We start from the raw sequence: 23,400 nt of genomic DNA on the forward strand, positions 1-23,400 counted from the left end.
CCTGTGGAAATCCACCACCAGTTCCTTGGTTTTACTTGTATTGATCTGGAGGGAGTTCTGTTGTCACCAGTCCACAAAGTTCCTTGTCAGTTCTCTGTACTCACCATCATCGCCATCGAGGATATAGCCCACAATAGCAGAGTCATCAGAGAAATTTTGTAGATGACAGGAAGTTGTATTGTGTCTAGAGTCTGCAGTGTAAAGTGTGAACAGAAATGGGGCCAGGACTGTCCCCTGAGGAGCCCCTGTGCTGCAAAGAATGGTGTCTGACACACAGTCCTTCAGTCTGCAAATATCCTCAAATTAAAGCTGAAAATCTGTGCTATGAACTTCATTTTTAATTTCAAGTCTTATACCTTGTGGTTGACAGCTAAAATAACAGTAAAATAAGACTTTCACGATCCAAATATTTATGGACCTGTTCATAATTATCATCTTGTTGATCTGTTTTTAAACAGTGAACAAAACCAGAAGTTGCAGCAGGAGAACAGAGAGCAGGTAATGTCATGTTCTTTAAATAAGGTTTATTGGTAGGGTGTAGGTGAAACAAACAAACAGAAAATATTGGTTGGCTGTAATTAATCAGCACTCTGTATGAAGGGAAAAGGATAAGGCTTTTAAAATGAATTATACCAGTATTATAGCAGTATGGTGTAGGTGAAACAAACAAACAAACAAACAAACTGAAAATACTGGTTGGCTGGATTAAATCAGCACTCTCTATGGATGGAAAATGACGACACTTTTAAAAAGAAGAATACCATCCTTACTGAGAAGCATGGGGTTGGCTGCATCATGCTGTGGGGTGTTTTCTTGGAAAAGAGACTGGTGCACCTCAGAAAATGGACATCATCATGAAGGAGGACTATCTAGAAATAATGAAGTAACATTTCAAGACATCAGCCAGAAAGTTAAAATTTGGCCACAACTAGGTCTTCCAGCTGGACATCGATTCTAAGCATACTGTATGTCCAAATGATCACAAAATGCTATATAGACAACAAAGTGAAAATATTGGAGTGGCTATCACAAAGCCCAGACCTGGATTCAATAAAACATCTGTGGTCTGAACTGAAAACTTGTATCTAAGCAAAGAGGCCCATAAACCTCACTGAGTTATACCAGCCACCAAATGGTAATAAAGTGGATGTAAACTTCAAACAAACTGAAAATCTGATACAGGAAATAAAAGCTGCTTCTTAGCTATTATTTTGAAATTATCTCTTTTGGAAAAAAACATTGATATTTGCATGTATGTAAACTTTTGGTCTCAAGTGCACTATTTTTGAGTCTTCATGTTTGTAGGCTCATTGGCACCACAGAATAATTATTCATCTCTGTATGTGTATCTGTATGATGAACGTTTTCTCCTGTTCAGAAGCATTCAGTCATCACAGAGGTATTCATCCCTGAATTAGTGAAACACGGTGATGACAGCGGTGCATACAGGTACCTCAGGCATATTTTATTCTGTCCTTCATAAAAATCTGCTTAATTATTGATGTTAAAAAGTAAACCAGATTTTTGTGTTTTTACTGTCCTTTTTGTATTTTACTCTGCAGATTTCGTTGCTCTCGTGCTGGTCAGTTTCACTGCAAATTGACCAACCTTGGCTTTGAGATGAAAGAGAATGGGGAAGTGCTGTACACAATCGTGTCCTGGGATAACGGTCAGTTGCAGGGCCTGGGCCAATTCCAGCCTGCAGGACCCCTGTACAACATCAACTGCTCAGAAGGTTCAATTCTTTATCTGCATTTCCCACACTGCGAGATACAAACAGGTGAGATCATTTTGAGTTCCATGTTTATCATCGATATAATCAAAGAGAAATGTAGAGTTATCTGTGAGAATAACGTGAAATGGGAGTGAAACAGTAATCCAACTGAAACATATCCATAAAAAGTGGGAATCCTTTTTTTTGTGTGTGTTTTTCTACTTATTCATTTTTAAAATCACCCATGTGTGCACTTGTAATGTAATCAATGAACAATATTGTAAAATATGCTAATGAGCCAAAACATGATGACCACTAATATGCCTAATACACTGCCAAAGCCGCGTGATGTCAAAGAAAATGGAACGACCATCTTCTGTTGGTTCAAGGTCCAGTTCTGGTGCTTGTGTACTCCTTGTGGGTGCTTTTGCCAGAGGACAGGGCTGAGCACGAGCACTCTGGCAGGTCTGAAGCTACGCAGCCCCATACACAGCAGGGTGTTGTGACACGTTCCTTCAGGAACCATCATTAAAATATTCTGTGACTTATGCCACAGTAGCCCATCTGTTGGTTCAGACCAGATGGAATAGCCTTTGTTGTCCTCAGGCACCAATGAGCCTTGGGTGCCCAGCAACCTGTTGGCGGTTCATGATTCATCCCTCCTCAGACCACTCTCAGGAGGTTCACACCACTTCTGGCCAGATGCACCCCACAAGTCTCGCTATTTTGGAGATACTCTAACCATCTACTGTAGCTCCAAAGATCTGACCATTGTCAAAATCACTCTGGTCTTTACACCTTACAGTTTCTCTCACCTTCAACATGTTGACCATGAGACCAGACTGTTTACTCATTGTGTAATATATCCCTGACCTTGACATGCACTGCTGTTATGAGATAATCAACAGCATTTACTTTCTCTGTCAGTGGTCATCATGTTTTTGCTCATCGGAGGATCTAATGACACCATACACACCATAATAATTGGAAAAATAACTTGTATAAAGATATTTGGGTATATCTGCTGGATCTTGGCTTTTACCCCTCAGTTCCTTCTCAGCAGCACTGTATATGTTCTAGATCGCAATCAGATCGAACTGGCTGTGGCACATTTCATTGAGGGTAATGTGGAGATCATTCAGCCCCTGAAAATAACAAACACACACGTGATCTTGGAAGTCCAAGGTCTTTCCTTGTTTGGCCTGATTATAAAAAGGATCTTTGGGGAAAACCCCATCAGTGCCCAAGTCCTTCTCTTCTCCAAAGAAATGATTGGAATGAAGGAAAGGAGGAGAAAACTGGACATTCACTTGTTGCCAGGAAATGTGCCAGTTGAAGAGGTAATCTACAAACCCACCTTTCTCAACATATTTATTTTAATTAGCATTTTAGTGTTGGCATTCAATTTATTCCAGATGGTGTTCACATGTGAAGTTTCAGTTTTTCTTTTCTTTATGATGAACCCAATTTTTACCAATGTCACGGTGAAGGCACTTAGGGATGTAAACGCAGAAGATCATTGTTGAGAAGATGGTAACAAAGCTGAAACATGAGACGAGAATCAGATTCATGGAACAAATGTGGGTCAGGTGATTGGCGAACAACGTTATAGGGAAGAGACAAAAGAGTAAACGAAGAGTAGGGAAATCAGAGTCAGAAGAATGAAGGTCAGTTCGAAAATAACAGAGAAAGACAGAAAGAAAGCACAACTTTATTCATCACACACTTGTGAAATTGCCAGTTGAAGAGGTAATCTACAAACCCACCTTTATCAATGTATTTATTTTAATGAGCATTTTAGTGTTCATTTAATTTATTCCAGATGGTGTTCACATGTGAAGTTTCAGGGTTTTTTTTCTTTTTGATGAACACAGTTTCTACCAAACTATCAAATGTGGGATATTTTTAATTTTCTTTTTTCAATCATTAAGTTAACGTCAGTAAGGGCATTGAGAGCGACAGCTTTAACCGAACTACAAACATGGCTTCTCAGAACTACAACGCCCAAGAACAATAGCGCCCCCTGTCACCGACTTCTTGATTACAGCTGTCTCTCATTCATGCACAATCAGCCATGCTACTTAAGTGTTTCTCACACTCACTGTCATTGGGAAGTATCATTCAGAGTTTACCCAGTCATACCAAGCCTTTCCATCACTGTCTGCCTCTCGTTTTCCTGATCCTCGCTATCTCTTTGCTTCTCTGCCTCTTGTTTTCTCTATATTGCCCTGTTTGCTGATCAACTGACCCTTGCTTGCTTTGTGACTACGATTCTAGTTTTGTGATTTGGCTATGTTTCCTGTTTGCTACCCCGCTCTCTCCTGCACATACATCTATAAGTGCCTTGAACCTGACAGGATACTTCGCCTCGATGGATGCAGCAGAGGAGGCAAAACAAACTCCTCTGAGTACTCAGGGATGCATCTAAGGAGAACACCAACAGATGCTTGCAGACCTCCACACCAGGATGGCACAGGTAGCAGCTGCGGTGCTGCAGGCCCTCCTAACGTGCTGTGAAGCTTCTCCCAGTCCTGCTTATCGGCTCCCCATTCTGGAGAAATCTGCCAGGGATGCTCAGCATTGCAAGGGATTTCTACTTCAGTGCTCCTTGTACTTCTCAGGCATGCCTAACATCTCTGAAGAAAGTAAGACTGCCAGTGAAAAACAAAAGAAGGTTAACAAAGCGCTACAGTGGGCTAGTGCAGTATGGAGAAATGGAGAGGAGCACACAACATCCTATGAACATTTCCTCAAATTATTCAAACAGATATTTGATCATGAACCTGAGGGGATTGAAGTCAGCAAGAGTTTACTTCCCATCACACAAGGTGCTAGGGGAGTCATAGAATATGCCCTGGATTTCAGAACTCTAGCAGCAGCCAGTGTATGGAATGAGCTGGCTTTAAGGGCAGTGTTTCGCCAAGGTCTTCACCCAAAAATTCTTAGCGAACTGGCGTGTAGAGATGAACACCTTACCTTGGACTCCATCATTGATGGAGCAATTTGACTGGATTATCTACTCTCCAATCAGCCCTCTCTCAAAGAGGACACCAGACCTGTTCAGCATTCTGATGCCTCTACATCTATGGTGGTTTCACATACCCATTTGAAACGCTCCGAATGAGAGAGAATGAGGAGAGGCTCTGTTTCTATTGTGGGAGTTCAGATCATCTCATCACGCAGTATCCCGTTCGCCCACCTTGCACCAGCCCAGCTGAGACTACTCCCAATTCGCTGAGTCCTGTAAGAAAATTCAACTCAGTATTTTAAAATACCTGGATTGCTGAAACTGGCATCTTCAACACACGTGCTATCTGCCTTTGTGGACTCAGGGGTGGAGGGGGATTTTGTGAATTGCTCGATCATCCAGAAGTTCAACCTGCCCACAACCCATCTGCAAAGTCCACTCAACTTCAGGACCATCGACGGACGACAAATACGGGATAGTTTCGTTCCTACTCGCACCGCTCCCAGACGTATTCAAGTGGGAGCACTTCATTCTGAACTCATTTCTCTCCATGTAACCAACACCATTAACCACAATATCATCCTGGGATATCCTTGGCTACAGCTTCACGATCCACTAATCTCATGGCAGAATAAGGAGATCCTCCAGTGTTCATCCACATGTTTTCAGAACTGTCTTCTATGTCCCCAACTCTGTCTCTCCTTTACTTCAGTAGAGAGTCCACAGCCTGATTCTATGGAGAATGTTCCCGAGTGTTATTCTGACCTGAAAGAAGTCTTTAGCAAGGGTAAGGCTTGTGGCCTACCACCACATCGTCCATAGAACTGTGGCACCGATCTTCTGCCAGGTACATCACCTCCACGCAGTTGTATTTATCCCCTTTCTCAGAAGGAACAGACTGACATGGAGGAGTACATTCAAGAGGCCCTCAAGCAAGATACACACGTCCATCAAAGTCACCAGCATCAGCGGGGTTCTTCTTTGTGGAGAAAAAAGCTGGAGGTCTTCAATCTTGCATAGTGTTAGGGTTTTGCTGGGATTCAAACCCGGGTTGTTGGTGTGATAATCCAGCAAACCCCCACTAGGCCACCAGGGGGATGACTCAAGTGCAGAGGCGTGAGGCGAAAGTAGAGTATCAAAAAACAGTTTATTTACATTATTTACAATCCAATGGAAAAAACAAAAAGAAAATCAAAAAGCTCAGAAGATAAACCAAAATAAAAATATCCAAAGGTTAAATGTCCAAAAACAAAAGGAAAGACAAAATGCTGAACGCTCAGAAGATCAAAAAAGTACAAAGTACAAAGAAAGCAAAAATATCAAAAACACAAGGGCACAGGCAAGATACGTGGGACAGAGGAAACTAGCACTAGGCAACATAGCATAAAGACTCTGTGACAAGGGAATAAACAGAGGGGTATTTATACACAAACTAATTAAGGAGCAGGGTGGGGCAGGAAACAGGCAATCAAGACAAACACAAAACACAGTGGCGGCCTCTAGAGGCCAAAACAAACATGACAAGATAAACATAACAGCGGCCTCTAGAGGCCAAAACAGTCCCAGTCCTAACAGGACCCCCCACCTTTAGGAGCGTCTCCTGATGTTCCCAGGGCGATCCGGATGGGCCGAATGGAAGTCCCGGCAAAGTCCTTTATCTAAAATGTCCTGGGCGGGGACCCAGCAGCGTTCCTCAGGGCCATAGCCCTCCCAGTCTACCAGATATTAAAGCCCGCCGCGGACCCGGCGGGAGTCAAGCAGGCGATGCACAGTGAACACAGTCTGACCCTGGAAGATGCGGGGGGTGGGGGATTCCTAGGGGCAGGGGCATATGTGGATGTCAGTATGGGCCGCAACAGGGAAACATGGAATGTGGGGTTGATCCTCAGAGTCCAGGGCAACTGGAGCCGGTAGGCGACAGGGTTCACCCTGCGCACCACCTTGAAGGGGCCAATGTAGCGAGGAGCAAGCTTGCGGTTCTCCATCTGCAGCGGAAGGTCCTTGGTGGACAGCCAAACCCGCTGCCCAGGGCGGAAAGCGTGGGCAGGTCTTCTATGGCGGTTGGCCTGAGTCTGGTTGGTTCTGGAGGTCTGGATGAGGGTCTTCCTGACCTTGCTCCAGGTCTTGCGACACCGTCTCACATATTGGTTGACCGAGGGCACCCCCGGATCCTCCTCCTGGTCCGGAAACAGAGGTGGCTGGAACCCGAATTGGCACTGGAATGGTGACAGCTTGGTGGCTGATGACTGCAGGGTGTTGTGTGCGTACTCTGCCCATGGCAGCCAGGTGCTCCACGATGTAGGGTTATCCATAGCCAGGCCTTGCAGGGTGGTTTCCAGGTCCTGGTTGAGCCTCTCCGTCTGGCCATTGGACTGTGAGTGGAACCCAGAGGAGAGGCTGGCAGTGGCTCCGATGAGCTTGCAAAACCCGTGCCACACTCGGGAGGAGAACTGGGGCCCCCGGTCAGAGACGCTATCCTGTGGGAGACCAAAGACTCGGAAGACGTGATTAAACAATAGTTTAGCTGTTTCAAGAGCAGAAGGGAGCTTGCACAGTGGTAAAAAGTGGCAGGCCTTGGAGAATCTGTCAACTGTGACCAAAATGACAGTATTACCTTGTGACTCAGGGAGATCCTTGATGAAGTCGACTGCCACGTGGGACCAGGGACACCGGGGAATGGTCAGAGGATGCAGGAGGCCCTGGGGATGCTGTTGTGGGTTCTTGCTTCTGGTGCACACCTCACAGGAAAGGACGAATGACCTCACTTCCTTCTCCATGCTTGGCCACCAGAAGCGTCTTCTTAAAAAGTCCAGAGTCCTTCGAGCTCCCGGGTGGGCGGTGAGAGGGGATGAGTGACCCCACTGGAGAACCTTGGCCGGGGCTTGATGTGGGACGTACAAGAGGCCCAGTGGCCCCATCCCAGGACCGGGGTCCTGGCGTTCGGCTCATCGGACAGCCTCCTCAATACCCCAGCGGACAGGGGCCACAATCCGGGACACAGGGATAATAGGACCAACTTCGCTCTCCCTGTTGGTGGGAGCGAACAGCCTGGAAAGCGCGTCAGGTTTGGTGTTTTTGGAGCCGGAGCGGTATGATAGGGTAAAGTCGAACCGACTGAAAAACAAGGCCCACCTAGCCTATCGTGGATTGAGTCTCTTTGCTTGCTGGAGGTACTCCAGGTTCTTGTGGTCTGTCCAGACCAAAAATGGATGTTGCACTCCTTCCAGCCAGTGCCTCCACTCCTCAAGGGCCATTTTAACTGCTAGCAGTTCTCAATCCCCCACGTCATACTGGGACTCCGCAGAACTCAGGCAGTGGGAGAAGTATGTGCAGGGGTGCAACCTTCCTTCCGAGCGTTGAGAGAGGACCGCGCCGACGCCGCTGTCCGAGGCATCCACCTCGACGATGAAGGGTTGCGAAGGGTCCGGGAGGACCAGAATGGGTGCCATGCAGAAGCGGTGCTTGAAGTCTTTGAACGCCTTTTCTGCCTGAGGGGACCAGACATACGATCCACCTGTCCCTTTGGTGAGGTCCAATATGGGCGCTGAAACAGAACTAAAGTTCCTGATAAACTTGCAGTAGAAGTTAGCAAATCCTAAGAACTGCTGAACCTCTTTGACGGACTTGGGGGTGGGCCAGTCCCGGACGGCCAGGGTCTTGGCTGGATCCATCTGGAGTTGGCCTGTCCATACAATAAAACCCAGAAAGGAGACCTTGGGAACATGAAATTCGCATTTCTGGGCCTTAGCGAACAGATTGTTCTGTAGCAGCCTCTGGAGAACCTGGCAGACATGCTGGTGGTGCTCCTGCACAGTCTTGAAAAATATTAGGATGTTGTCAAGGTAGACAAAAACGTACTGGTTAATCATGTCCCTCAAGACGTCGTTGATTAGGGCCTGAAAAACAGCTGGTGCATTGGTGAGTCCGAAGGGCATCACCTGGTACTCGTAGTGCCCAGACGGGGTGTTAAAGGCAGTCTTCCACTCGTCTCCCTGTCGGATACGGATGAGGTGGTATGCGTTCCGTAAGTCCAATTTGGTGAAGACGGTGGCGCCTTGGAGCAGATCAAAAGCTGTAGACATCAGCGGAAGGGGATAGCAGTTGCGTACAGTGATCTTGTTCAGACCCCGGTAATCAATACATGGCCGGAGCCCCCCATCCTTCTTGCCGACAAAGAAGAAGCCGGCACCAGCGGGTGAGGTGGAGGGTCGAATGAACCCAGAGGCCAAGGCTTCCTTGATGTACTCCTCCATGGTCTTGCGTTCTGGCTGAGAGAGGGAAAACAGTCTGCCACGAGGAGGGGTAGTCCCAGGGAGCAAGTCAATGGCACAGTCGTAGGCACAGTGCGGAGGGAGAACGGCGGCCCTGCTCTTGCTGAAAACTTCCTTGAGATCCCAGTACTCTGTGGGAACTTGAGATAACTCTGTGAGATCAGGAGGCTCGACAGGAGACACAGGAGAGCTAGAGAGCAGACAAGAGGCATAGCAAGCAGGATCCCACTCCACAACCTGGCTAGTGACCCAGTCTATACGAGGGTTGTGGTGGGTAAGCCAAGGAAGACCTAGAATAACTGGGAACTCTGGTGAAGGAATCAGGTGCAGGGATATTTCTTCCTTGTGACCTTGAGACTGGAGGAAGACTGGAGAAGTTACTTGGGTGACTCTTCTGTCACCTAAGGCTTGGCCATCCAGGGCAGACACAGACAGTGGGACTTCAAGAGGTGCAGTCGGGACATTGATACTTTGGGCGAAGTGAACATCCATAAAGTTTCCAGCTGCCCCGGAGTCTAACAAGGCCTGACAAGAGTGGACGGACTCACCCCAGGAGATGGAGACCGGAATGTAGACTCCTTGGCCAGGGAGTTCGGGAGAGAGGGTAGGCCCCGTCACAACCCTCCCTCGGCTGGACGGGGCGGTCCTTTTCCCAAGAGCTCGGGACAAGATGCTCGGAAATGGCCAGGCTTGCCACAGAAGATGCAGCACTTGTTCCTCCTTCTGCGCTCCCTTTCAGCTGCGGAGAGACGAGTACGGCCAAATTGCATGGGCTCTGGACAGTCACTGGAGGAGGTAGACGGGCTCCATGTTGAGGCAGTGAGGCCAGGGAGACTCAGGACTTGGCGGCATTCTCTAATCCTGTTTTCCAGATGAATGGCATGAGAAATCAGTGTTTCGAGGTCACTTGGGCATCCGATAGAGGCCAGACCGTCTTTGATGAGGTCAGACAGACCATGGTGAAAGGCTGAAACCAGGGCAGTCTCGTTCCATCCACTTACTGCTGCGAGCATCCGGAACGAGATGGTGTAGTCTGCGACGCTTCCTCCTTGCCGGATGGACATGAGCTTTCTGGCTGCGTCTTTACTGATGTCTGCTTGATCGAAGACATGAAGCATCTCCTCCGTAAACAGCTGGAAATCAGAGCACTTGGGTCCCTGTCTCTGCCAGATGGCTGTTGCCCAAGCTCATGCCTTACCAGCTAACAAGGTTATCACGAAGGCAATCTTGCGGCCATTCGTAGTGTGGATGGTAGGCTGGAGCTCAAAGGTGAGTTGGCACTGGGTAAGGAACTCCTGACACTCACTGTGCTTGCCGTCATACCTCTGTGGTGCATGAAGGCTGGGTTCGCGAGGTGAAGAAGGCAGCATGGCAGGAGGCACTGGAGCAGGAGCGGATGGTGGAGCAGAAGCAGAATCAGGCGGAGGAGATGGGGGCAGAGAAGTCAGCTGTGCCAGGGTTTTCCCAATTTGCTGAAGCAGTACCTCGTGGCAAGCAAGGGTCTCACATTGGCTTGCAAGAGTCCGTTCATGAGTGTCCATGGTGGATCCGAGGCATGTTAACGTGGCCATCATTCCCTGAAGGTTAGCCGGGTAGACAGTTGAAGAAGCCTCTGCTGAGTCGGTCATGACGGAGTCTTTCTGTTAGGGTTTTGCTGGGATTCAAACCCGGGTTGTTGGTGTGATAATCCAGCAAACCCCTACTAGGCCACCAGGGGGATGACTCAAGTGCAGAGGCATGAGGTGAAAGTAGAGTATCAAAAAACAGTTTATTTACACTATTTACAATCCAATGGAAAAAACAAAAAGAAAATCCAAAAGCTCAGAAGATAAACCAAAATAAAAATATCCAAAGGTTAAATGTCCAAAAACAAAAGGAAAGACAAAATGCTGAATGCTCAGAAGATCAAAAAAGTACAAAGTCCAAAGAAAGCAAAAATATCAAAAACACAAGGGCACAGGCAAGATACGTGGGACAGAGGAAACTAGCACTAGACAGCATAGCATAAAGACTCCGTGACAAGGGAACAAACAGAGGGGTATTTATACACACACTAATTAAGGAACAGGGCAGGGCAGGAAACAGGCAATCAAGACAAACACAAAACACAGTGGCGGCCTCTAGAGGCCAAAACAAACATGACAAGATAAACATAACAGCGGCCTCTAGAGGCCAAAACAGTCCCAGTCCTAACACATAGACTTTCGGGGATTCAATCAGATCTCTGTCAAATACCCCTATCCTCTTCCACTGGTCCCCTCAACTTTAGAACAATAAATGGAAGACCACCTTCAGCACTACTGTTGGCCATTTTGAGTGCCGGGTAATGCCTTATGGCCTTTCTTCAGCACCAAGCATATTCCAGTGTTTTATTAATGGTGTGCTATGGAACATGCTGGGCAAGTTTGTGATAGCATACATTGATGATATCTTGATCATCTCTCCCGATGAGAAGAGCCGTCTGGGACATTTCAGATCAGTTCTCCAACACTTGTTAGCTAATCACCTCTATGTGAAAGCTGAGAAGTGCGAGTTCCACTTGCGTCAGATCTCCTTTTTGGGGTATGTCATTGACTCAGAGGGAGTCAGTATGGACTCCTTCAAGGTATCTGCAGTCATGTCCCAGCCAGTACCCACATCTGTGAAGGAGCGCCAAAGTTTCTTAGGTTTCACCAACTTCTATCATCACTTTATTTGAGGTTTCAGTACCATTGCTTCTCCCCTAATGGCCTTGCTCAAGAAGGGACACAAACACTTCCACTGGAACTCTTTGGCAGAAGAATCCTTCAATCGACTCAAGAATGCCTTCACTTCAGCCCCGATCCTGCAACGCCCTGACCCGACCAAGCCATTCACAGTCGAGGTAGATGCCTTTGACACTGGAGTAGGAGAGATCTTGTTTTGGTGAGAGACCCAAACTCCATGTGGTGGCATTTTTCTCAAGAAAACTCATATTGGCAGAGAAAAACTATGACATTGGGAATAGAGAATTACTAGCCATCAAGCTCACCCTTGAGGAGTGGAGACATTGGCTGGAGGGAGCCACACATCCCTTTGTGATATTGACTGACCATAAGAACTTAGAATATCTCAAGAAGGCCAAGAGACTTAATCCACACCAAGCCAGATGGGCACTCTTTTTCACGTTTCAATTTCACGATCTCCTTTCATCCTGGTTCCAAGCATACCAAGGCTGACGTCCTATCCTGAACCTTCAACTTGTCAAGTCATAGTCCCGAATCTCACCCCATTTTCTCACCTGAATGTTTCATCCAGACCATTACTTGGGATTTAGATCAAGAAATAAAGAACTCTCAACCTCGGGAGAGCCCAGCAAACTGTCTGCCAGGCCTCCTTTATGTCCTGAAGCGCCTCCGAGGGAGACTCGTCACATGGGCACATGTGACTCCTGCCACAGGGCATCCAAGCAGCCAACAAACTCAGCAAATGCTGAAGCACAAATACCGATGGGAGAGCATGCGAACATTGGTCAACCAGTTCATCACTTCCTGTTTTGAGTGTGCCCAGGCTAAAGTTCCACAAATCCCTCCAACGGGTAAGCTCTGTCCCCTCCCTGTACCTTAAAGACCCTGGTCCCACCTGGCCATTGATTTCATTATGGATCTACCACCATCTGAAGGTAACACTACCATCATGGTAACTGTAGAAAGATTTTCTCAGGCTCTGAGACTCATTCTGCTCCATGGTATCCCCTTTGCATTTAAAACAGCTGAATTACTATTTCAGTATGTATTCAGGTACTTTGGCATCCCAGAGGACCTTGTCAGCAACCATGGTCCCCAGTTCATCTCAAGATTATGGGGATGTTTCATGGAATGATTAGGAGTTTCAGTGAGCCTCACATCTGGCTATCACCCCCAGTCCAATGGCCAGGTGAAATGGGCTAACCAGGAGATTGGGTGTTTTCTAAGGATTTTCTGCATGAGGAACCGGGGGACTGGTCCCGATTCATTCCATGGGCCAAGTATGCACAGAACTCACTCAAGCACTCTGCTACTCAACTAACACTGTTTCAGTGCATGCTCGGCTACCAACCACCCTGTTCCCATGGGACGACGCACCCACACAGGTACAAGCAGTTGAAGAATGGTGCTTGTGAAGCCAAACAATATGGGAGGAGGTTCACCAGCGCATTGAGTCTGTAAGTGTCACATATAAGGAGTGCATTGACAAGCACAGAAGTAGCAATCCAGAATTTTCTCCAGGCGATAGAGTATGGGTCTCCACAAGAGACCTCAAAAACCCAACACATGCAGACAGCTACAGGCATGCTACATTGGTCCATACAAGGTACTTCGGCTGTAACAGTTCCCTGATGTAGGTGGAGTACAGAAGCACGGCAGGCTGGAGTTGATGTTCGCACACACTTTATTTTATTTGTTTCCACAGCTTTTCAGCTTCACACACTCGCACTCTTCCAGTCACACATGCAACACACACACACATGTTCTGGTCAGGAGAGCACCTTTCTCTCTGTTCTGTCCCATCTTTTCTATTCTCTGTCACTGCAACACAGACACACAACATTAATTCGGCACAGGTGCATTGACTTTGCCACTCACCTTCCCTGGCCCCGCCCTTCATTCACAAACCGCAGCTAGGCCATGCCCCCACTGCCACATACCCCCACTGCCCGACTCAGGTCGGGAAGCCATCCGGCCTGCAGAGGACTCCCCCCCAACAGGACAGGAAGTCCGCCACTACCATCTGCGCCCCCAGCCTGTGGACCACCTCGAATTTAAATGGCTGGAGGGCTAGATCCCAATGGGTGATCTGTGCATTGCCATCTTTCATGTGGTGGAGCCACTGGAGGGGCACGTGGTCCAAACAGAGGATGAAAAGGTGCCCCAAGCAGGTAATACCGGAGGGTGAGGACCGCCCACTTGATGGCAAGACATTCTTTCTTGATGGTGCTGTACTTACTCTTGCGCATCAAGAGCTTGCAGCTGATATACAGCATGGGGCGTTCCTCACCCTCCACCTCCTGGGACAAAACGGTCCCTAGCCCTCTGTCCAATGTGCCCGTCTGCAAAATAATGGGGAGAGAGAAGTCAGGGGAGTGTAAGAGTGGCCCCCCACACAGTGCAGCCTTTTTGGTCTCACCCCCTTTTTGGTCTTAGGCCTTGTGCAGGCCACAACTGCTGCTGTCTTGTCAATTTGGGGACATACCTGCCCATGACCCAAGTGGAAACCCAGATGCTGTGCTTCCACCTGCCCAATTGCACACTTTTTTGGGTTGGCTGTGAGACCTGCCTGCCTCAATGACTCTAGGATGGCCCTAAGGTGTTCTATATGCAACGGCCAATCACTGCTGTATATGATTATATCGTCTAAGTAGGCTGCCGCATAGGTGGCGTGGGGGCAGAGGATCTTGTCCATGAGCTGCTGGAACATAGTGGGAGTCCAACAACCCAAAAGGAAGCGTGACAAACTGGTGTAATCCAAACAGTGTGGAAAAAGCCATTTGCTCTCGAGATAGAGGAGTCAAGGGGATCTGCCAATATCCCTTTGTCAAATCCAGTGTCGAATAAAAGTGAGCCGCACCTAACCAATCGAGCAACTCATCAATGCGAGGCATTGGGTACATGTCGAATTTAGACACTGCATTGACTTTTCGATAGTCCACACAGAATCAGACTGACCTGTTGGCTTTAGGTACCAGGATCACTGGCTGCTCCAGTCACTGTGTGACTCTTTGATTATGCCCATATCGAGCATGGCCTTGAGTTTGTCCCGAACCACTTTTTTTTGTGTTCGGGTAAGCGGTACAGGTGGCTACACACCACCACCCCCGGAGGCATTTCAATGTGGTGTGCTATGAGATAGGTGCGGCCAGGAAGGGGCGAGAACACGTAAAAAGTTCCTCCTGCAACTTGGCTCCCTCTGGGAGTTGGGCCAGTGAGAGATGGTCTCCACAAGAGACTGGAGTGGTTTGGGTTGTGGTTTTGGTTGTTTTTACTTCCGGCCCCAGCTCTGCCTTCTCCAGAACTAGCGATGCCAACACCACAGGGGCCCCCTCATTCCAAATGCTTTAATAGGTTGAGGTAGTATATTTGTAGGGCCCTGCCCCTATCTGTTCACCTCACCTCATAGTCAACATCCCCGACTCGCTGTGTGACCTCGAAGGGCCCTGCCACTTGGCAACTAATTTCGAACTCAACGTGGGCAATAATATGAGTACTTTGTCTCCCGGTGTGAACTCTCTCAGGCGCGTACCTCTATCATACAGCCGGGCTTGACGTTCTTGTGCCTGCCGCAAATTCTCCTTCTGTGCTCCATACAAACTGGGTGGCTGGAGCACAGAAGGACGGCAGGCCAGAACTGAGTTCACAAAACTCTTTTTATTTTCACTTTTCAGTGCAAAACTTTAACTCTCCCAGCCACACACGCGCACACACACACACACAAGTCATGTGGTTGGGGAGAGAGCTCGCTCTGCTCTCGCTCTCTCTCCTTAAATAGGGCGCGGTCATTGGGGAAGACACACAAACACATTAATTAACATCAGGTGCAGTGATTCTGCCACTTACCTTCCCTGACTCTGCCCTCCAGTCACAAACCGATGCTTGACCACGCCCCCGCTGCTACATATACCATCCATTTGTGGGTGATAAATGCTGGCTCAGATAGAGTTAATTTCCAACAACCTATGCAGCTCGTGCAGTGTGCGTGACATAAAAAAAGGGCCTTGGTCGGTCAGGATTTCTTTTGGAATCTTGACCGGGGAGATAATATGGAAGCGCGCTTCCACAATACTGCATGCTGAGATATTGTGGAGAGGCACTGCTTCCAGATATTGCGTCGCAGTCCATCAGAACTAAAATAAAGTGATATCCTCGTGCTGACGGATCGAATGCCCCAAGAAGATCCAATCCAATTCTTTCAAAGGGGATCTCGATTAGAGGGAGAGGTCGCAAAGGCACTTTTGGAATGGCTGCGAGATTTACTAATTGGCATTTGCGGCACACCATACACCACCGATGAACGTCCCCGCGAATCCCTGGCCAATAGAACCGAGCCATTATTCGGGCTAGTGTTTTATCCTGCCCTAAGTGTCCGGCTATGGGATTAAAGTGAGCTACGGCTCTTGGGGATTAACAACTGGGTTATTTGTTCACTGGTTTGAGTGTCCTGCGTCACTCGATAGTCTATCTTTAATAATTGCAAAGTATGGGAAGACGGATGCCACATTTGGCTGGAGAGTTTGACCATCGATTTATCTCACTTGGTCAAATGCATGCCACGGTGTCTCGTCTTGTGACTACTCAAAAGAGAAATCCTCGAGGGAAGCCCCGAGAGCAGGAGGAGGGGAGGGCTGCTCCTCACACCTTGTATTGTCCTGACACGGTGATGACATAGACAACTCTGTGACAGCGTCTCCAGTCAATGCCACATCGGGATCCCCCCCATGACGTTTTATGGCAGGACCCACTCCCTACTATGTATTCCAATAAAGTTCGAAACCCTGGCCAATCAGTCCCCAAAATCAGCAAGTGGGTGAGACGAGGATTAACTGCCGCCTTAATTCTATGCTTTTGGCCCCAAAAGAGAATATGGACAGACACTAGAGAATAATTGTGAACATTCCTTTGCACACACAACACCTTCACCGCTTGTGCTCTCCCTAATGCCTCACCAGGCTTTGGTGGATTGAGGTCTAATTACAACCAGAATCCAACCAACGCATGATATGTATCCCCTTGAACGCTTACCGGTATGCGGTATGTTCCAGACTGATTGGGGGCAGTCTCTGGTGCATCGGGGATGCAAATCACAGCTCCCACCTCTGTTGCAGAGCCCTGGCTCAGGAGATGCTCCGGCTCTCTGCCACGCCAGCACACCAGCCCAGGCTTTCCCTCTGCACTGATGTTATGGGCATCACTCACCTGAGGGGGAGAAGACACAGACATGGAAGAGGGAGATGGAAGTACACCCAGGTGCAACGGGCTGGCTGGGGAGGAGCCGGCCGCCGCCTCCGTGGTGGGGGAATGGGGTGGGGAAGGGAGAGAGGGAGGAAAAGGAGAAAGAAGGAATATGAGGAGTGGCGCCTCGTCCGCCTCCCATCGGAACCGCCTCCAGATGGTCTTCCGCCAACTCGATGGCTCATTCTCGCGATGCCAGGTGATGGCACTGGACCCATTCCGCCGTTCCTCCCGGAAGTTGAGAGGTGAACTATTCCAGTGCCACCAGATCGACGATCCCTTCGGTGTCATGGTCTTCCACCACAGCCACTGCCAGCAGGTGTCCCAGAGTTGTTGGCCGAATGTGAATGGCCGGCTGAACTCCTCCAACGTCAGTGTCTGGAAGTGCTGGCAGTGTTGTTCTGGGGAATGGCTGACACGCTGCAGGATGGCTTTCTTCAGGTTGGCATACCTGTTTATGACCTGAATTATAATTCAGGTTATGATTGAAGCGGTGGGCAAAGCTGTCGGCACTCAGACTGTGGCTATTCAGAACTTGAACCACAATATGGTTGTTATCTTGGAGAAGCTTTCGGTTTTGCAAGGAATAAGTATTTTGGAGACCAATTTGAACAGAATGGACGAAATGGACAGATATGGATGAGCAGTGTGGACGTGCAAAGACTGCATCTGGAAAGACCAAACAATTTCTATCTTATCGACATTCGGCTCCCTGAGACAGCACCAGCCTCGGTTAAGGCCGTTGCTGAGACAACATTTCCCCCTGAAGGTCACTGCTGGGAGACGCTCTTGCATTCCTCTCATTCCTTGTACAACTTTCCGTGATCGCCGTTTTCATCCCCAGTGTGACAAGCGGGTGCGTGACCAGCACCCTCATGGCTGCAGGAGTGGACGGCTGCTTGCTTGCACTGGGTTGCCTCTACCTCCTGCCCTTTCCCTCCCCTCAAGTCCCGTGTTTTAAAGTGTACTTGTGTTATTGTGTGCGGAGGTTTTTTAAATGTTCCCACACTGCACTCCTGACAGGAGCATGGGGGGGGTGTTCTTTTTTTTCCCTCATCTCTCCTCATGTTATTACTGTTTCTTTTTCTTTTTATCCCTGTCTTCCTGTCCTGTTCCCCTCTGTAAGGACAGGTTGATGGTCAATTTCACTGGTACAGTGATAATAAAGGGTCCATTCATACCTCAGCCGGCAGTCAGCAGGGAGCTGCTGTGCCTCACCAGTCAGAAGTGGGAGGAGGCACGCTCCGCACTGCTTGAGTGGCCACCCCCATGTTTCAGCCGCTTGCTCAAAAAGAGTGAGGAAAGCTTCCGGATCATCCTGCGGGCCCATCTTCATGAGGGTGGCCTGAGGAGGGTCTGCCGTGGTGACAGTCAAAGCCCCTGCCAACGTGAGCAGATGCCGGAATGCCTGGCAAACTTCCTGCTGGGCCAGCATCAAGGCTTCAAAGCGTTGCTCTTGCTCCTTCCAGAGGGTGGTCAGTGCTTGATGCTGGTTCTGCTGGGTGGTAGTGAAGGCATGGATGAGCTCTTTGAATGGGGAGGACTCCATGTGGTGGTTTCCTTCTGTACATCCCAGGTTTCAGTACCACTGTAACAGTTCCCTGATGTGGGTGGAGTACAGGAGCACGGCAGGCGGGAGTTGATGTTCACGCACACACTTTTTATTTTATTTGTTTCTGTAGCTTTTCAGCTTCACACACTCACTCTCTCCCAGCCACACACGCAACACACACACACACACACACATATTCTGGTCGGGAGAGCACCTTTCTCTCTGCTCTCTCCCTCCTTTTCTATCCTCTGTCACTGCAACACAGACACACAGCATTAATTAGGTACAGGTGCATTGACTTTGCCACTCACCTTCCCTGGCCTCACCCTCCATTCACAAATCGACCGTAGGCCACGCCCCTGCTGCCACATCGGCCTATCACCAAAGTTTCTGACAGACTAGAGCTCCGACCTCACAGCCAGATAGCCCCCGCTTTTCATGTCTCCTGCCTGAAACCTGCTATTCAGGGTCCTCTTGCAGAGAATGCTCCCGTCCAAGAGCACCCACCTCTAAGCCTAGAAGGACAGCCCATCTACCAGGTAAACAGAATACTTGATTCCAGATGCAGAAGAGGGTACAAATCAAGTATCTGGTAGACTGGGAGGGCTATGGACCAGAGGAATGAAGCTGGGTGGGAGCCAAAGACATTCTGGACCATCTTCTAAAACAAGAGTTCCACCCACAACACCCTGACAAGCCTGCACCTAGGGGAAGAGGGTGCCCCAGGAACCAGAGGGAGCTTCTCGGGGGGGGGTTCTGTCAGTAAGGGCGTTGAAAGCAACAGCTTGAACTGAACTACAAACATGGCTTCTCAGAACTACAATGCCCAAAAACTACAGCACCCCCTGTCAACAGCTTATTGATTTACAGCTGTCTCTCATTCACACACAATCAGCCACGCTGCTTAAGCCTCTCTCACACTCACTGTCATTGTGAAGTATCGTTCTGAGCTTACCCAGTCATACCAATCCTTTCAACCTCTGTCTGCATCTAGCTTTCCTGATCCTCACTATCTCTTGGCTTCTACACCTCTTGTCTTCTCTATAATGCCCTGTTTGCTGATCGATCGACCCTTGTCTGCTTTGTGACGATGATTTCTAGTTTTGCAATTTGGCTACATTTCCTGTTTGATACCCTGCACATAGATCCGTAAGTGCCTGCAACCTGACAGTTAAAGTTCACTGAAATGTAAGTTTACTTAGATATTTTTCTTGAATGTTCATTACTGACCACGAAGGTGCAGAAACGACACCAGTGCAGCACATACATTCCATGCAGCTCCATATGTGAACTGACGCCTGGTAAAAAATATAGACCACTTTGTCAACCTCATGTATCCCAGCCAAAGGTAAACTATAATTTTGTTTGTGGAGAAATAATATTTCTTAACACATTGAAATCGTGCATTCAGCTAGCTTTGGTTTTCTTAGGTTCAGACATTTGTCTGTGACTATGGACCCAACTATCACATCACATTTGAGGTGATCCTTAAGAGGGAGGTTGAAGTCCTCACATTAGGTCTTTCAGACGAAATTGGTGAGGAGGTGTGGGAGCCTCGTCAGGTCTTTCTTTCAGGTACCAAGATTTCGTTTTCTAATTTGACAGAAAATATTAACGTAGCTTTCAGCCTGTCACTCAACCCAGAACATGACCACTCCAGGCCTTCCAAGTTCACACTCACCTTTACCACTGGTTTATAAGGCCTGGGATTCTCATATACATGTCGTTCTCAGTTCACTTTACTATGATATTAATTCAGGCAACGTTATAGTTTCATAGCACTGAATATTTTTTTTGTCATGTTTCCTCAGTGAATAGTCAAGAAGCAGCTCCAGTTGTAATGGATAAAGGTAAGGTTTTCTGACTGAATGTTGCATAATTTATCTTTAAACTTCATACGCTCTTTTCCAGAAGAAGAAAGTGGACATTGCAACATGAGATTTTGTTTTTGCTCCACTGAGCACAATTCATTAGATTGAAAAACATGAAATAAGTTGTGACTCCACAAACTTTTTATGCATTGTATGTTCTCAAACATTTGAATCTATTTTCAAGAACTTGTTAAATATTGTGTAAAATATTGTTAGAAATATAAATAATTTCCAATCCATGATCCTGACATTTGTATGAAATTTATTGATCTTAAATTCTTTTGATTTGTCAAAATAAATGTCCTTGTGATGAACTTGGGATGAATTCTGTTGAAAGAGTCCTGCAGTGTACATTGTTATAAGTTCATGTTTATCTCCCCCCCCTTTTTTTTTTAAGGTGTTGAATTTGTGGATAAATACAGAGACACGCTCATACAGAGAGTTGCATCAGTACTGGAAATAGCAGACACTCTACTCACCAAGAAAATAATCAACAATGAAATGTACAGTGTTCTCAACGAGGCAACAACACCACAGGAGAAAATGAGGAAATTGTACAGATTTCTCGACTCAGGAGGAAGAGCTGCCAAAGCAGAATTCTATAAAGTCCTGAAGGAGAAGGAGCTTCTTGTAGTGAATGACCTGGAGTCAGGATTTGAATAATCCAACACTGTCACAATGTAGTATTAATTTTTATGTCAGGTTTTTTATACTCAGTAACATCAGCCATTGTAATGATGTCACTTTCATGAATAATTCTATTAGCCAATGGCAGACTGCAGTTAAAAAAATAAAAAATAAAATGTTCCTGTGGTCAGGAACTTACTGTTCATAGACCATGATGTTTTGAAGGCTGTCCATAAGTGACACCTCCTTGTTATTTGTAATCTATGGAGTGATAGAAATATATGTTTGACATGCTTAAAACTGGCCCAGGCAGTTCTGATGGCTACTTGTTTTGGTTCGTTAAATCCTTGAGATTTATCTTCGTTCACATTCTGCTCTCTACTTAAGGAAGGTTATTTTGGCCAGTAATGTCTTTCTTCTTTCATTAGATTATAATCCTGATGCGTGATGTAATGGTACACAATGTCTCTCTCTTTCATAAAACAGTATCAACCAGTGAAGTAACCCATTCCCATCACCCACTGATGTCCTGAATGTGAACATATACTCATGTTTGTCCTACAGTAAACTGAGGAACGTCTCTGAACAGCTATGCCTGCGTCAGTGATTATTTGCTCCCGGATCGATCCTTGAGGCAGAATCTCCTGGGTGGTAGAGGTTGACATTCCTCTATCATGCAACCCCGATTCCAAAAAAGTTGGGACAAAGTACAAATTGTAAATAAAAACGGAATGCAATGATGTGGAAGTTTCAAAATTCTATATTTTATTCAGAATAGAACATAGATGACATATCAAATGTTTAAACTGAGAAAATGTATCATTTAAAGAGAAAAATTAGGTGATTTTAAATTTCATGACAACAACACATCTCAAAAAAGTTGGGACAGGGGCAACAAGAGGCTGGAAAAGTTAAAGGTACAAAAAAGGAACAGCTGGAGGACCAAATTGCAACTCATTAGGTCAACTGGCAATAGGTCATTAACATGACTGGGTATAAAAAGAGCATCTTGGAGTGGCAGCGGCTCTCAGAAGTAAAGATGGGAAGAGGATCACCAATCCCCCTAATTCTGCACCGACAAATAGTGGAGCAATATCAGAAAGGAGTTCGACAGTGTAAAATTGCAAAGAGTTTGAACATATCATCATCTACAGTGCATAATATCATCAAAAGATTCAGAGAATCTGGAAGAATCTCTGCGCGTAAGGGTCAAGGCTGGAAAACCATACTGGGTGCCCATGATCTTCAGGCCCTTAGATGGCACTGCATCACATACAGGCATGCTTCTGTATTGGAAATCACAAAATGGACTCAGGAATATTTCCAGAGAACATGATCTGTGAACACAATTCACCGTGCCATCTGCTGTTGGCAGCTAAAACTCTATAGTTCAAAGAAGAAGCCATATCTAAACATGATCCAGAAGTGCAGAAGTTGCTGTCATGAAATTTCAAATGAGCCAATATTTGGTATGAAATTTCAAAATGTCTCACTTTCAACATTTGATACGTTGTCTATGTTCTATTGTGAATACAATATCAGTTTTTGAGATTTGTAAATTATTGCATTCCATTTTTATGTACAATTTGTACTTTGTCCCAACTTTTTTGGAATCGGGGTTGTACTTTGTCAATTCAACCTCCTTCAGTACAGACAGATCAAAACCTATCAGGGTTGAAAATGTGTATACATAATGTATTTAAAACTAAAGATGTAAAAACAATGCAGCCGGTTTAAAACGTGTTGCAGTTCCTGCAGTAAACTGCAGATCCCTGCAACTTCAAGAGACCCAAACATTACATGGTTTTATAATCTCGGTGAGGGCCCATATTGATGTATGTCATTCATGTGTAGATTCTACAGCATCCAAGGTGACCTACTTGTGTTTGTTTTCCTCATGCAATCTTGTCACAAAATCCTTTATGAAGATTATATACACAAAGGAATGCTTTAATGTTTCCTAATTAAAGCAGTTTCCAATTGAATACTCACTTTACATTCTTTGATGTTTTCTCCATATTTTGTCATGATTTTTACAATACAGTAAAAATGAGCAGTGTAACGAGGGTTAGTTTCATGGATGAAACAATTTCCTTGTGCAAAGTTGCTGTGAGCGGAAGTGGCCCTTATAAGAGCCACGTGCACGCGACCAGTGGACGCACCTGCCATGAAGGCCACACATTCGTATATCTTTGATTTTGTGATGTTCCTTCAACAGCTTCCTTCTACACGGAGTGCAGAATTATTAGGCAAGTTGTATTTTTGAGGATTAGTTTTATTATTGAACAACAACTATGTTCTCAATCAAACAAAAAGACTCATAAATATCAAAGCTGAATATGTATGGAAGTTAGAGTGGGGTGTTTTTAGTTTTGGCCATTTTAGGAGAATATGTATGTGTTCAGGTAACTTTCACTGTGCAGAATTATTAGGCAACTTAATAAAAACCAAATA

The 23,400-nt window shown here is 46.6% G+C and overlaps 1 protein-coding gene across 5 annotated transcripts in view; it reads left to right on the forward strand.

The window, feature by feature from the left end:
• Nucleotides 1–22,931, forward strand: part of LOC132886366 (NACHT, LRR and PYD domains-containing protein 12-like) — an 85,369-nt gene extending 62,438 nt beyond the window's left edge. For 4 of the 5 annotated variants that reach the window (XM_060920932.1, XM_060920933.1, XM_060920934.1 and 1 more), the window contains 8 exons: nucleotides 459–498; nucleotides 1,379–1,449; nucleotides 1,563–1,780; nucleotides 2,795–3,054; nucleotides 19,686–19,796; nucleotides 19,879–20,023; nucleotides 20,260–20,298; nucleotides 20,717–22,931. In XM_060920932.1, the coding sequence (XP_060776915.1) occupies nucleotides 459–498; nucleotides 1,379–1,449; nucleotides 1,563–1,780; nucleotides 2,795–3,054; nucleotides 19,686–19,796; nucleotides 19,879–20,023; nucleotides 20,260–20,298; nucleotides 20,717–20,982 (1,150 nt within the window). In that variant the 3' untranslated portion in view covers nucleotides 20,983–22,931. Of the gene's footprint in view, nucleotides 1–458; nucleotides 499–1,378; nucleotides 1,450–1,562; nucleotides 1,781–2,763; nucleotides 3,055–19,685; nucleotides 19,797–19,878; nucleotides 20,024–20,259; nucleotides 20,299–20,716 lie in introns of those variants that run through there. The other variant, XM_060920936.1, reaches the window with a different exon arrangement.
• Nucleotides 22,932–23,400: the final 469 nt, after the last annotated feature.

This window comes from Neoarius graeffei, chromosome 5 (genome assembly GCF_027579695.1).
Source record: "Neoarius graeffei isolate fNeoGra1 chromosome 5, fNeoGra1.pri, whole genome shotgun sequence".
Taxonomy (NCBI): domain Eukaryota; kingdom Metazoa; phylum Chordata; class Actinopteri; order Siluriformes; family Ariidae; genus Neoarius; species Neoarius graeffei.